The sequence below is a fragment of the Lemur catta genome, chromosome 3 (genome assembly GCF_020740605.2).
Source record: "Lemur catta isolate mLemCat1 chromosome 3, mLemCat1.pri, whole genome shotgun sequence".
NCBI classification, from domain to species: domain Eukaryota; kingdom Metazoa; phylum Chordata; class Mammalia; order Primates; family Lemuridae; genus Lemur; species Lemur catta.
This window is the reverse complement of record NC_059130.1, coordinates 51,829,625-51,843,478: the sequence shown is the minus strand read 5'-3', so window position 1 is coordinate 51,843,478 and position 13,854 is coordinate 51,829,625. Positions and strand designations below refer to the sequence as shown.

At 34.9% G+C, this 13,854-nt stretch overlaps 1 protein-coding gene across 2 annotated transcripts in view; it reads left to right on the top strand.

Annotated features, from left to right (window-relative positions):
• The window catches only part of ABCD3 (ATP binding cassette subfamily D member 3), a 79,522-nt gene that overhangs the window by 26,156 nt on the left and 39,512 nt on the right, over positions 1–13,854 (top strand). For both annotated transcript variants that reach the window (XM_045547494.1, XM_045547495.1), the window contains exons 2-4: positions 535–571; positions 7,373–7,471; positions 11,196–11,284. In XM_045547494.1, the coding sequence (XP_045403450.1) occupies positions 535–571; positions 7,373–7,471; positions 11,196–11,284 (225 nt within the window). The remainder of the gene's footprint in view (positions 1–534; positions 572–7,372; positions 7,472–11,195; positions 11,285–13,854) is intronic.

Below are 13,854 nucleotides of genomic sequence, written 5' to 3'. Positions count from 1 at the left end.
GAGCCTTGGGCATGCTACTTACTCTTTCCAGGCCGGTTTCCTCATTTGTAATATGAGAATGACACATGTTCTCTCATCCTTTAGGAGACCAACCTGGGATTACTCACGTGGTTGGGGAAAGATTCCCAGTAGTAAGGGAGAGGGCCAAATGCACAAACATTTTTCCAGCCTCTGTCTGCATCAGTTTGCTAACATCCCATTGGCCAAAGCAGTTCACATGGCCAAGCTTTGATTCAAGGACAGAGAAGTAGACTTACATTATGTATGTGTATTTATCCACATGAATTAATAAAACTTACCAAATGTAATGCCTGTTACATAATAGTAGTAAACATTTATGGAGCACTTTCTGTAAATAATGCTTAGTAAGAGGCAGCTGGACTATTACTAGTTAACATGTTCTATCTCAGTATAATATGAAAAAGAAGCAGCCCATTTGGAGAATTTGGTGTGTTGTTTTTGACATCTTAAAATAATTTTAATGATAACACTTTCCAAATAAAGTAAAGCTCTCTCTCTTTTTTCCCTCTGCAGTAAGAAAAGTGGAAAACCACCATTACAGAACAATGAGGTAAAATTTTAAATCATCTACTCTTTGGGATTTCATTTTTATTTTATTTTACTTTGTTGTATAATTTTGAATTAGGATAAAATTATAGAATTTTATAATTAGAAAGGAACTTAAAAGTATCATCTCCAATCTACTACATATTATAGGAATTCTTTCTGAAATAGGAATCCTGACAGGTGTCTTGTAGTATTTACTGTTCATTTGATGGAAAGTACTACTCCAAGCCAGGCATAGTGGCTCATGCCTGTAATCCTAGCACTCTGGGAGGCCAAGGTGGGAGGATTGCTTGAGCTCAGGAATGTGAGACCAGCCTGAGCAAGAGCAAGACCCTGTCTCTACTAAAAATAGAAAAATTAGCTGGACATTGTGGTGCCCTCCTATAGTCCCAGCTACTTGGGAGATTGAGGCAGGAGGATCGCTCGAGACCAGGAGTTTGAGGTTGCTGTGAGCTGGGCTGACACCGTGGCACTCTAGCTCGGGTGACAGAGCAATACTGTCTCAAAAAAAGAAAGAAAGCACTACTCCAGGAGGCAGCCATAACTGTATTATTAATAGTTGTACTGATGAGGAGATTAATTTCTCCACCTCTAGCTTCTGAGCGATTGACTCTATTCTGCCTTTTGTAGAAACACAGGACAAGTCTGTCTTTTCTAGTAGACCCTAATATATTTGAAGATAGTTGTATCTTCTGAGTCTTTTTTATTTTCTATCTTAAGCCACCTTCATTTCTTCAAATATTTCTTATGTGACCTGGTTTCTGATCCTTTTTCAATTCTGTGTACATTTCTTGGGACCTCTCCTAGTTTATGTAGACATCTTGCTTAGAATAGAATGTAGCTGTCCAGATGTAGTCTGACCAGCATGGAAAATATCAATGTTATTACATTCCTTGATATGAATACCATATTGCTAAAATTCAGCCTAAAATTGCTTTTACTTCTTTCACCATAACTATTGTTTACATTAGGTGGAGTTTATGGTAAATTATAACTTTCAGGTGTCTTTCTGATGAGCAGCTCTGTTGACAAATCTCCTACATTTTATATTCATCAGTTGATTTATTTCTTTTTTAATAATAGCTTTATTGAGATATAATTAATATACATAAAATTCATCTATTTTAAGTGTATTAATTGGTAGTTATTAGTATATTCACAGAGTTGTGTGGCCATCACACAACTAATTTAAAAAATTTTCATCAATTCCATACCCATTAGCAGTTACTCTTCATTAGTCTCTTCCCCCAACCCTGGCAACCACTAATTTACTTTTTGTCTCTGTTGATTTGCCTGTTCTGGACATTTTATATAAATGGAATCATGCAATATGTGAGCTTTTATGCCTAGCTTCTCTTCCTTAGCACAATGTTTTTAAAGCTCATCGTGTTGTTGCTATATCAGTACTCCATTCCTCTTCATTACTGAATAGTATCCGGTTGTATAGATACACCACATTTTGTTTATCCATTCATCAGTTGAGGACCCTTAAGTTGTTTCCAGTTTTTGGCTATTATGAATAATGCTGCTATGAACATTTGTGTACGAGTTTTTATATGGTCATATATTTTCATTTCTCTTAGGTATATATATATATATACACACACACACCTAGGAGTGGAATTCCTGGGTCATAGGGCAACTCTGTCAATGTCTTTTAAATAAACATTAATTTATCCCTGTAAATGTTACCTTATCAGGTTTAATCCACTATCTATACTATTAGTGCAATTTTGGATACAATGCTAACATCTAGTATGTTAAGTAGAAGGTATTATCTACAAATTTAATTTGCCTTCTCTTTGTTCTCAAATTGCTAATACTGTTGACTAGGTAAGGACCAAAGAGATTACTCTCTGGAATCTCTTAATCTTTATTTTTGTTTTTAGTTATTGTCTGTTCATCTGTGACTGTATCCAACTGTAGCAAAATCTGGTTCTTGTTTCTCCATTAAGGCCACAGTAATTTATAAGAAACAGCAAATTCCTTGATTAATTTATTGATTCATTTCATAAGTCAGCCTTTCAACAAGTATTTATTGAGCTCCTCATACATGCTCAGCATTGTTCTTGTCTCTAGGTATATGATAGTTATACAAATAAATCCCTACTCTCATGGAGCTTACATTCTACATGTCAGCTAATATACTGGTGTAATATCCTTAGCAAAGAAGAAAATTAGAATAGTTTAACATGACTTATTTAAAGTCTGTCTGCTGTCTTTGGTAGGGTATGTAATTTCTGTTCATCAGAATTTTCTAATTTTTCTACAGTGAATGTATTATGAGAGAAAGCAATTAAAAAAGGATTTTTTAATTGAAATTTTTTATAATCATAATCTTTGTGATGGGCAGGATGAGACAGTTTTCATAAAACATAAGATTTAAGAAGGAGAAGATTTAATTAGAGTTAGAAAATAGTATAATGAGATAATTTTAAAATACTTATTTAATTTTGAAGTAATGCACATGGTATAAAGTTCAAAATGTATAAAGGTAAACACTGCTAGGTTTGGTATTTAACATTCCTATGCATTTTTAAATTTTTTTATGTTATTTTTTTTGGAGACAGAGTCTCACTCTATGGCCCTGGCTAGAATGCATCCTGGGCTCATGCAATCCTCCTGCCTCAGCCTCCCAAGTGGCTGGGGACTGCAAGCTTGCGCCACCACACCTGGCTAATTTTTCTGTTTTTTTGTAAAGATGAGGTCTTGTTCTTGTTCAGGCTGGTCTGGAGCTCTTGAGTGCAAGCAATCCTCCCACCTCGGCCTCCCAGAGTGCTAGGAATACAGGCATGAACCATGGTGCCTGGCCCATATTTTTATATTTTTGAAGGATGTGTTTGTGTTTATATATATCCATAAACAATATAGGTAGAATTATTTTACATATTCAAAAGTTTTGTAAAACTTTTTTGTAAAGTTTTAAATCCACTTATAAAATGAATTGCATATGGCATTCTTTGTTTTTATCAGCGTAATGTTTTTTAATCCATTTATGTTGATAGCTATAGATCAGTTAATTAATTTAACTGTTCTATCATAGTCTGTTGTATGAATGTGAGCCTCTTCCTTTTTTACAATTGTATAAAATCTTCATAGAGTAATTTTGCTATGATTTATGTATGTAATATAAATGTACATTTAGGTTGTTTTTCATTTTATATTATTATAAACAGAATGCAATGCATTTTTCATTTATGTGGCTAAGCATATATGCAGGTATATCTGTAGGATAAGTTCCTAAAAGTAAATTTGCTGGGTTATTTTATATTTTACAGTCAGTATATGTTTTACATTTTGATAGGTGTTACATAATAGTTGTACCAATTTATACTTTTCCCAACAATGTACAGAGTACTTACGTTCTTGTCAGCACCATATGGCCTTTTATTTTACTTACTATTTCTGTTTCACACATCTCTTTTTCAGTCAATTGTAGTTCACCTCGGCCTAAGTTGATTCACATATCAATAGGAACTTATTATTGCACTTTGACCTTGTTACTGCCTGAATTTTAGGTACATTTTTTCCCCCGGTCGCATTATTTAACCTCTTAAATGATCTTTAATGATTTGTTTGCTGTTTCTGTAATTTTCTTGTTAAACTTATGTCATCACAATTTTTTTTTTTTTTAAACAGGGAAGTTTAGAGGTAGGGAAAGTCAATTGTGAATTTAAAATGAATTCTTAGGAAAGGCTAGTAATGTCATGAAATGACTATCTCTGCAGGTATTCTTCTTGAGATTGGTTTCAGGTATGAATTTTATTATGTAAGAAGAATGGTAGAGCATCTTGTCATCTCTTCTCTGAATCCAGCCTTTCTGAGCCAGCCTTTCTGCCCAGGTGTTTCTTTGCAGAAAACACTGTGATGACTTTTAAAAGAATATGGTTCCCTTCTTGGATTGAAAAGTAATGAAAATCCACTCAGCTTTTAGACAGCTTAAGAATAGGAACAGTGCCAACAGAAACAGAAGAAAATGAGGAGGAGGAATTATATACTAGTTAGCTGCCAAGCTGCTAATTTTTTTTTTTTTTTTGAGGCTAGATCTTGCTCTGTTGCCTGGGCTAGAGTACGGTGGCATGATCATAGCTTACTGCAACCTCAAACTCCTGGGCTCCAGGGATTCTCCTGCCTTAGCCTCCCAAGTAGGTGGGACTACAGGTGTGCACCAGCCACACTCCACTAATTTTTAAATTTTTCGTGGAGACTGGGTCTTGCTATGTTGCCTAGGCTGGTCTCAAACTCTTGATCTCAAGTGATCCTCCTGCCCTGGCCTCCCAAAGTGCTGGAATTACAGGTGTGAGCCACCACACCCAGCGGGCTGCTAATATTTTAAAGTGCTTCAATGTTACTCTGTTGTAACCTTTTTTAACCTTCTGCATTGTTTGCTATAGATCATTTCTTTAGAGCAGCTAGAAATAGGTAGTCTTCTGTTTAAGTCAGAAGGTAACCATTTCACCTCAGAATGATTCTACTTAAGGTTCAAGCTAGGAATAGAGAAGGGTGTTGACTATAGGTGGGATGAGGTGAGAAAGGGGCTGTGACAGGAGGAGAAACTTGAGCGTAGAAGTTTAACTTTTCTTAAGGTAGTTGGTGTGTATTGCCTTCTCTTTATTCTTTTCTTCCTATGTTTTCTCAGTTTGGGGGAACTAAAAGCGTAGGTTTATGTTGAAAGGGGTAAGATTTGGACTGAGAAGAATAGGCTAGCTCAACTAAATAGACTACCAGTAGGGCTTTTTGTCTGTTTTGTTACTGGTGTTACCATTTGGAGTAGTGCCTTGGATCAAGTAAATGTTGAATGAGTGAGTGAATGAATGCTTGCATGTATGAATGAAGTATATGCAGATCAGTAGGATGAGGTTTGCAACTTTCTCTGAAAGACCTGAAATCCTGAAACTCCGTTCTAACAGTTACAGGGTAGGCTGATTCTTACCCAGTTCTATCGTAATCTTTTAATCTAATCCGGTGCACACAGTGCTTTCGGATTTCCTTTCTTGGTCTACAGTTCTGTACTATGCTCAGTGCCTATTTATTAGGAGTATATATAAAGCACTTAACATAGTGTCTGACACGTAGATGGTAGTTTATTATTATTCTAATTCAGTACTCAAATTATTCACTTAATGTTCAAGTTAGATTTTTTTTTTTTGAGACAGAGTCTCACTCTGTTGCCCAGGCTAGAGTGCCGTGGCGTCAGCCTAGCTCACAGCAACCTCAAACTCCTGGGCTTAAGCAATCCTTCTGCCTCAGCCTCCCAAGTAGCTGGGATTACAGGCATGCACCACCATGCCTGGCTAATTTTTTTCTATATGTTTTTTAGTTGTTCACCTAATTTCTTTCTATTTTTAGTAGAGACGGGGGTCTCACTCTTGCTCAGGCTGGTCTCGAACTCCTGAGCTCAAATGATCCACCTGCCTCGGCCTCACAGAGTGCTAGGATTACAGGCATGAGCCACTGTGCCCGGCCTCAAGTTAGATATTAATTTAATTAAAACATACTTATAGTATATCTAACTATTAGAATTACTATACTATGGATATTTGTTTGTCAGGAGCTTAGTAGCTAACCAGATAAGTGAGCTGTGATTGTGGGAACTGGGGAAAAGGGTTAGTTAGGAGATGGGGCTTTTCTGTCAAATGTCAAATGTCTTGCTTTTTCCAAGAAATTTCTTCTGCCTGTTCTCCCAAACAACCCAAGGATAATAAAGTAAATAGCCTCTATTATAGGCTATTCATGTCACTTCCTTATCTTCGCAAATGGTTTTGTACTTATATTTTCACGGATCAAGTGAAAGTGAAAAAAATCTCTGTAGGAGATAAGATTATTTTAAATCCCTCTACACTAACAAACTCAATCCTTACTGTGGCCTCCAGGCACTGTCCTTTATAGGCCATGCCTACCTTTTCAGCTTCTCTCATTCTTATTCCCTTTGCTCTAACAATACTTTCATCTTGCTGTGAAGTGTACACACTGATTTTATTTCCAACACTGAATTTTTGTTTTTGTGTTTTTTGTTACTTGTGCTTTACTCCCTTACCCTCCACCCTCAACCCCAATAATCATCCTGTGGCTTCATTTTATGTCTCAGCTTAAATGTCAAGAAGCCTTTCTGGTTATCCTGTCTGAACTGTTATTTTTGTTTCTCATGGCCCTGCCTAATCTATCTGTAGTAACTTATTTATTGGTGTGTTTTCATCTGTGTTTCCCCTGCTAGAATGTGAGCTGCATGAGTGAAGGAACCTCGTCTGTCTTTGAATTTTATGAGGAAGAGAGAATGAGTGGCAGATTGTATATTGGAAATGTTAAATGATAAATCTAAGAATCTAAAAGTTCCTGTAGTTGATATCAGGGAAAATCCTGCTCAGGATTTTTTAAAAAGTCTGCTGTTGATCAAGAAGTAGATAATAAAAAAATCAATAAGTACTTGACCATTTCTTAGCTGACCTCATCTACTACTATCCCTTGCTCACAGCTCCAAAGCTGGATCGGCCATTTTCTTGTTCCTCAAGCACATTGAATAGGCGTTCAGTTTGGTATTTTGCAGTTACTGTTTCTTCTGCTTGCAGTGTTCTCCCAGACATTCATGTGGCTCTAGAACTTTTCACTTCCTTATCCAGTTTTTAGATAGCATCATTTTTTTGAAAGCATATTTGAATACGAGGGGCGGTACAAATCTGCTCTCTAAATTCAGTGTCCGTCCTCATAGTTGTTTATGTTGACTTAGATGAGACATGGTTCTTGAATTTTATTATACATTTGTTATAGCTATTTTAAAAGGGCTGTTTTTTTTTCTTTTTTAATATAGAAAGAGGGGAAAAAAGAGAAAGCTGTGGTGGACAAGGTGTTTTTATCAAGGCTCACACAGATTCTGAAAATCATGGTCCCTAGGACATTTTGTAAAGAGGTAAGTCTTATGAAATTATAATATTAGGTGTTCAACTTTTAAGGTTATGTGAGATCAGAACAAACGTTCTGTGTAGGTAAAGAAGGTTACTAAATTTTTGTCTTTAAATCATCACCTCTCAAAAAAAATCATCTGTCATGTAAGTATTCTAGTGCTAATTTTTAAATAGTATTCTCTTGATTATGAAGTATTATTTCATTCTATTTTATGTGAAATACTAGAATACTACAGTGCAGCCACCCTAAATTGTGTGGCTTTATTATAGTTAAGTACTATAAGTAAAAACAAAATTAAATTTAAAAAGACAAACCTTTTTATTAATTGAGATGGTAACAAAATCACATTGTTGTAGAATGTTTGAAGGCTGCTTCTTCATATTTGATTAAATGTTTTTAATATACCCAAAATGATATCTGAATCCAACAAGTATTTCAGGAAGTCAGCTGGTTGTAGGAATAAAGTCTTATTCTTTTCTTTGCCCTTTTATCTAGATTGTTTTTATTGGTATTTGATAAACATTTTTAATGATTGTTAAGGCTGTGTTCTCCATCTCTAATCCCCTCAGCATTTTCCCCATTCTATAACTAGAAATGTCATCAACTTTGACTCTTCCACTTCCCCATACCTCACCATTGAGTCACTGGGATCTGCTAATTTTTTCTATTCTTATCTGGATATACAGTATTCTTTAATTAGCCTTACTTCCAAGATCACTTCTTAAAATATTTTCTGCCAAATTTATCTTCTTAAAACATAATGTTTTGCATTGTTCAAATTTTTAAAAGCATTAGCTGTATAATCTAGTAATAGCAAGAATGGATAAGATATTCCAAAAGCAAAGCTTAGAGAGAACTTCCATTCTTCCCTCTTGCTGGACTTGCTCTCTTTTCCCTCACCTTAACATCATGTCTTGTTGATTCTGCCCTTAAGAAACTCTAAAAAAATAATGTGGTAACACTTGGTTTTTCCTGATTAGACAGAAGTAGTACATGTTTCTTGAAGAATGGATTGAAAAATGCAGCTAGATCTTTTTTTTCTTTTTGGCTCCTATCAGCCTTTTACTTATTTTGATGTATGGTTTCCTTGTATGTGAACGTAAAAATGGGATCACACACTTTTAAGATCTGGTCTTTTCCTTATATTTTAAATGTTCTTTCCAACTATCCTTGAGTTTCTTGTAAATTAGTCTCCCCCTTTACATTCCTGCTGTTCTCACTGTATTTTACCTGGATTATTGTAATTTCTTAATTGGTCCTTTTGCTGCTTCTCCTTTTCCAGTTAGTCTTCTTTCTAAAACCCCGATTAAAACATTTGGCTTCCTTTTTCTTATAGGGTAAATCACAACCTGACTTTGACCTTCCTTTCAATATCATCTGCTTAGAGGATTCTTTACTATTTTATGAACAAGCCCTACACACTTAGACTTTCATTTGTTCACAACATGATGTCTGTGACATCTTGTTCCTCCCCCTTACAAAAATGAGTATGTTTTTTAAAAAAATAGCTTAAGTCTCATTATCTTCTTTGAAAAGCTTTCCTGTGACTCTTCACGTATTACTAATTGTTATTTCATTCTACAACCTACCTGGTTTTAAAGAATCCTTATTTAAAATACATGCTTCTCTAGAAAGGTTCATGTATTACCCACCTAATCAGTTACAGCATAATGTTCATTTTAACTGTTGCAGGGGTTTGATGTAAAATATAAAATGAATGTGAGACATTGAATAGATCTCAGGGAGTCAGAATGCACTTACTTGGCCAACCTCCCATTTTTTCTGGGTCTAACTGTGCCTCTGAGTCATTTTATGAACCATCTTAGAGGCATATAAAAATTCAAGTTTAACCCCAGTTGAAGAAAATGAAAAATTCACATAGAAATCACAGAAGATGGGAGGTACAGATAGAGTGATTAATTAATTGATGTATGAAATAAAGAAATGAAAATATATGTGTTATATGAATACACATTCATATAGTATGTGGAAGTTTATATCATAAGGTAAGGGACTGCCTATATTACTACAAATCTTTGGTCTGACATAGTGCATGAACACATTAATAATGGGGTTAGTGGTGGTTCTGAGGACATTGTTTATATAATGGCATTTCAGAACTGTTAATAATCAAAGTTTGCCAGATTTTGCTAAAGTGAGACAAGTAAACTTGGTACTTCTTTTAAAGAAAAATTAAGCCAAGAATATAAAATAAGGGAAAAAATAATTGTCTAATGTTACCTTCATACCTCAATAGTTAATATAGGATTGAGATTGTATTAAGGTCTGAATTAAAAGTTGGCATTACAGGTAAAGTGACATCTACAGATAGCATTTATTAAAGTTCTTCTGTTGTCAATTGAATACTTAACTTTGGAATTATGGGGTAGAGTAGGAGGACAGTGTCTTGCCTTGTCTGGCAAATATTGGGGTAGCAGATGTCATAGCTCAATTGCACAGACTTTCTTTGACATTGTTTTCTTACATCTTTATTTATTACTTCTATGCTTATGACTCCCTGCCTTGTCTTTCACATAAAGGGCTATATTTCTAGTATCTTCACCTTTTTTAAAAACAGTGTTTGTTTTGCAAAAATTACATAATAGATGCAGTTGTCCCTTTAGTAACTGTGAAACTGAATATATTATCCAACAAATGTCTACCCCCTCCCCACCCCTGTAGGCCCTCTTCCTTGACTTAACTTCTATGTTACTGTCTTATTCTTCCAGTTTAAAAGGTTTAAGGTCAGCTTTAAATTATGTGTGGGGATCAGGGATGGCAGGATTCTCACCTCACACAGAGAGGTGAATCCTTGCCAGTTGTCTAGCCTGTCAACTCTCCCTCTCTTCGTAATCCATCTTGCACACAGCGTTGCTTAAGTAACGTTCTCTAAATATCACTTTTTGTTTTACCTAGAATCTTGCAATAATTTTATATTGTGTAAACTCTGCTGGATTTGCAATACCATGCATACTTAATATAGCTTTTATCTCATTTATTCCATTAAATCCTTTACTTTTTTAAACCCTTAATCCTCATTTTCACCTTTGTTTTACTTGGTCTATTTAGCATATTTCTAATGCCCTAACCACCTTTTGTTACTCCAAACCTTCCCTTCCTACCACTTACCACATGAAGTGATACAAATATGCTTGCCTAAATTTGTCTGTTTCCTTGTCTATTTGTGTGTGTGTGTGTAAATCTTGCCTTCATAACAAAATTGAAAGCCCTGTGAAATCTGGGGCTCTATTAGAGATTGTTTCTAACAAATTTATCAAATATATTCTACTTACACGAAACTTTAGGGTTCAATATTTGTTAGTTGTTAAACAGTATATTGACAGTTACTGTCATTTTTCTTTGTTAAAGTTGTATATTAAAAATACAAGAAAAATCACAATACACGGTGATCCAGGTGATTTGAATTATACTCCTAGCTTCTGTCCTTGACTAGTTATATGAAGGCAAGTCATTGGACCTGCCTAGGATTCACTTTTCAGTTCTCCAGGAGAGAGATTAAATGATCTATAAGGCTCTTACCATTTCTATAATATTTTTAAGTTCCTTTTAAACTGTTTTAAAAAATTGAACATAAGGAAAATGTCAGCCAACTGTATTAAAGCTAGAAAAAGCTTTGACTTTGGAAACCAAAAATCTTTACTAAGGTAATGTTCCTTTTAATTTTCTAAAATGCATTTATTTAATTTACTACACCTGGTTTATTTTAGACAGGTTACTTGATACTTATTGCTGTGATGCTGGTGTCTCGAACATATTGTGATGTTTGGATGATTCAAAATGGAACACTCATTGAAAGGTACTTTTTCATCTGCCTTCCTCCCATATGTATGAAATACTAATTTGTTTCATATTTAAGCATTATCTTTATAAGCAAGGAATAGATTCTAAATTAGGTAAAAGATGCTTAAGTCAAATCATGTGTGTGTTCATTTATTGTTTCCCATATGCCAGGCAACGTGCTGTACTATGAGTGGGATTTTATGTAACAGTGAACAGGAGAAACTGTATCCCCCTTGCTGAACTGACAGTTTATAGAGTGGTAGAGACAAGTAGACAGAAAATTAAAATGCAATATAATAAGTACTTTAATGGGGATTTAAAAAAGCCATCAAGTTTTATATCCAAATAATGAGATAATTTGGAGAAAAATATCAAAGCATTTCAAAGAATCACATTGAGCATGTTTATTAGAAGGGAAAAAATTCTTAGACGTTTCTTTTTTTGTCTGAAGTTAGTGCTTTTTATATTTTTTACTGTAGTCTTTCTACACATTATTAATGCAATTGATAATTTTGAATATAAAAACTTCAAAAGTGTCAGTTGGGATATCTTGGGTTATATCCATTTACCATTTCTGTTAATAAAGAATTTTATTTATTTATTTTAGTTTAGTTTACTTTAGTTTTTATTTTTATTATTTTTTTTTTGAGACAGTCTTGCTCCTTTGCCCTGGCTACAGTGCCGTGGTGTCACCCTAGCTCACTGCAACCTCAAACCCCTGGGCTCAAGTGATCCTCCTGCCTCAGCCTCCCAAATAACTGGGACTACAGGCACACCCCCCCAACACTGGGCTAATTTTTTCTATTTTTATTAGAAACAGGGTCTCACTCTTGCTTAGGCTGGTCTCAAACTCCTGACCTCAAGTGATCCAGCCACCATGTCCAGCCTAAGAATTTATTTTTATTATACCAATTTGAATGTCAGAGTTAAACAAATTTTTTTTGTAATTCTCTTTCCTGGTAATGCAGTATTTTGTCAGAAAATTTCTTAAAATATTTAATATAACTTTTTGAATGACAATACTTAAAATTTTTAAATGCCCCAAAATTTTGAAATAAAAGTTTTTTCTCTTAGATCCTCGATTTGCTTCTTAGAGGATTTGTATTAGGAGGAAGAATGTTTATACCCATGTTTTCTAACTCATTTCTCTAGGACAATAAAGAAGCATATCTATGCAGGATTAAAGCCTTTAAGCACATACCTCTGAATATGGGTAAATGTTGTAGGATCTTTTATTAAAGACAAGTCTCCCTGAAACATCAGTCCCGTGCCTTTTTATTTTAATCAAAGTAATATATGAACATAGTTTTGAAAGTAATATGTGAAGGTAGCTTAAAGTCAAACATTCCTACAGGACTTGGCTCCTCCCACTCCCAACTGTCATTACCCAGAGCCAATCATTTTCTATTCCTTTTACTATTTCATCTCTTATTTTATGTCTGCATTTCCTTACAGCATACTTGTATTGCTGTTTATAGATTTTTTTCAGTTTCAGAGTATATGTATTCATTTCCTACTTTTGAAGGTGAGAGTTAGCTCTTTTATACTCTTATCCATACCCCATACCCATGCTTGTCTTCTCATATTGCAATTTTGTTAAATTAGAATTTACTGTTTCCATGATTTTGACTATTGTTTGCAGCTAAGCCACATGGTATGCTTTGGTGGTGGTTCCTTTTCCATACAACTTTTTGTTTTTCCTAGCAAACACTACTACGAAGGCTAAGGCAAGAGGTACTGTTGAGACCTGGGCTAGAGTGCAGTGATGTGATCTTAGCTCACTGCAACCTCAAACTCCCCCTGGTCTTAAGAGTACCTCTTGCCTTAGCCTTCAGAGTAGCTGGGACTACAGGCATGCGGAAGTTTTCTATGGGATCTCAGGCTGGTCTTGAATTCTTGGCTTTGAGCAATCCTCTCAGAGTGCTGGGATTCTAGGTGTGAGCCACTGTGCTCCACCCAGCCATCACTCTTTGAAACATCCCAGGTGATTCTAATGTGCAGTAAAGGTTGAAAACCACTGATCTAGCTGCAGCTTGGGTGTTGAGGCCTATTGCCATCTGATTGCCCTTCCTTTGCTCATCCCCCATTCCCACCCTCTCAACTTTTTTTTTTTAATTGTTGATGTGTTACTGGTGCTTGAAAATTTCACTGAATACTGGTATGCATTTTCTTTTCATTCATTGTGAAGGGTACTAGGTGTGCTCTTTTCAATCTAGAAATTCATTCTTCATTCTGCGAAATTTTTTTTGTGTTTTTAAAAAATTCTTCCTCTATTTTTTCTGGAATCTTTATTAGCTGAATGTTGGACCCCCAGACTGATTATCTTATAATTTCTCTTCTATTTTCATCTCTGATATTTTATTCTATTTTCTAGGTAATTTCTTTTATCAGCCAGTCAGCCAGTGAATTTTTGTCATAATTTTGTTTCTAGGCTCTATCTTTTATATGGATATTAATTTTTATAGCAATCATTCTTTTAAGTATGTGACATTTTTTCATCTCTAAAGCTATTAATTAGTTTAAATTTTTTTTTTTTTTTTTTTAGCTCCCTGCATTGTTTCTGTTTCCTTCATGGTCCTTTATTAT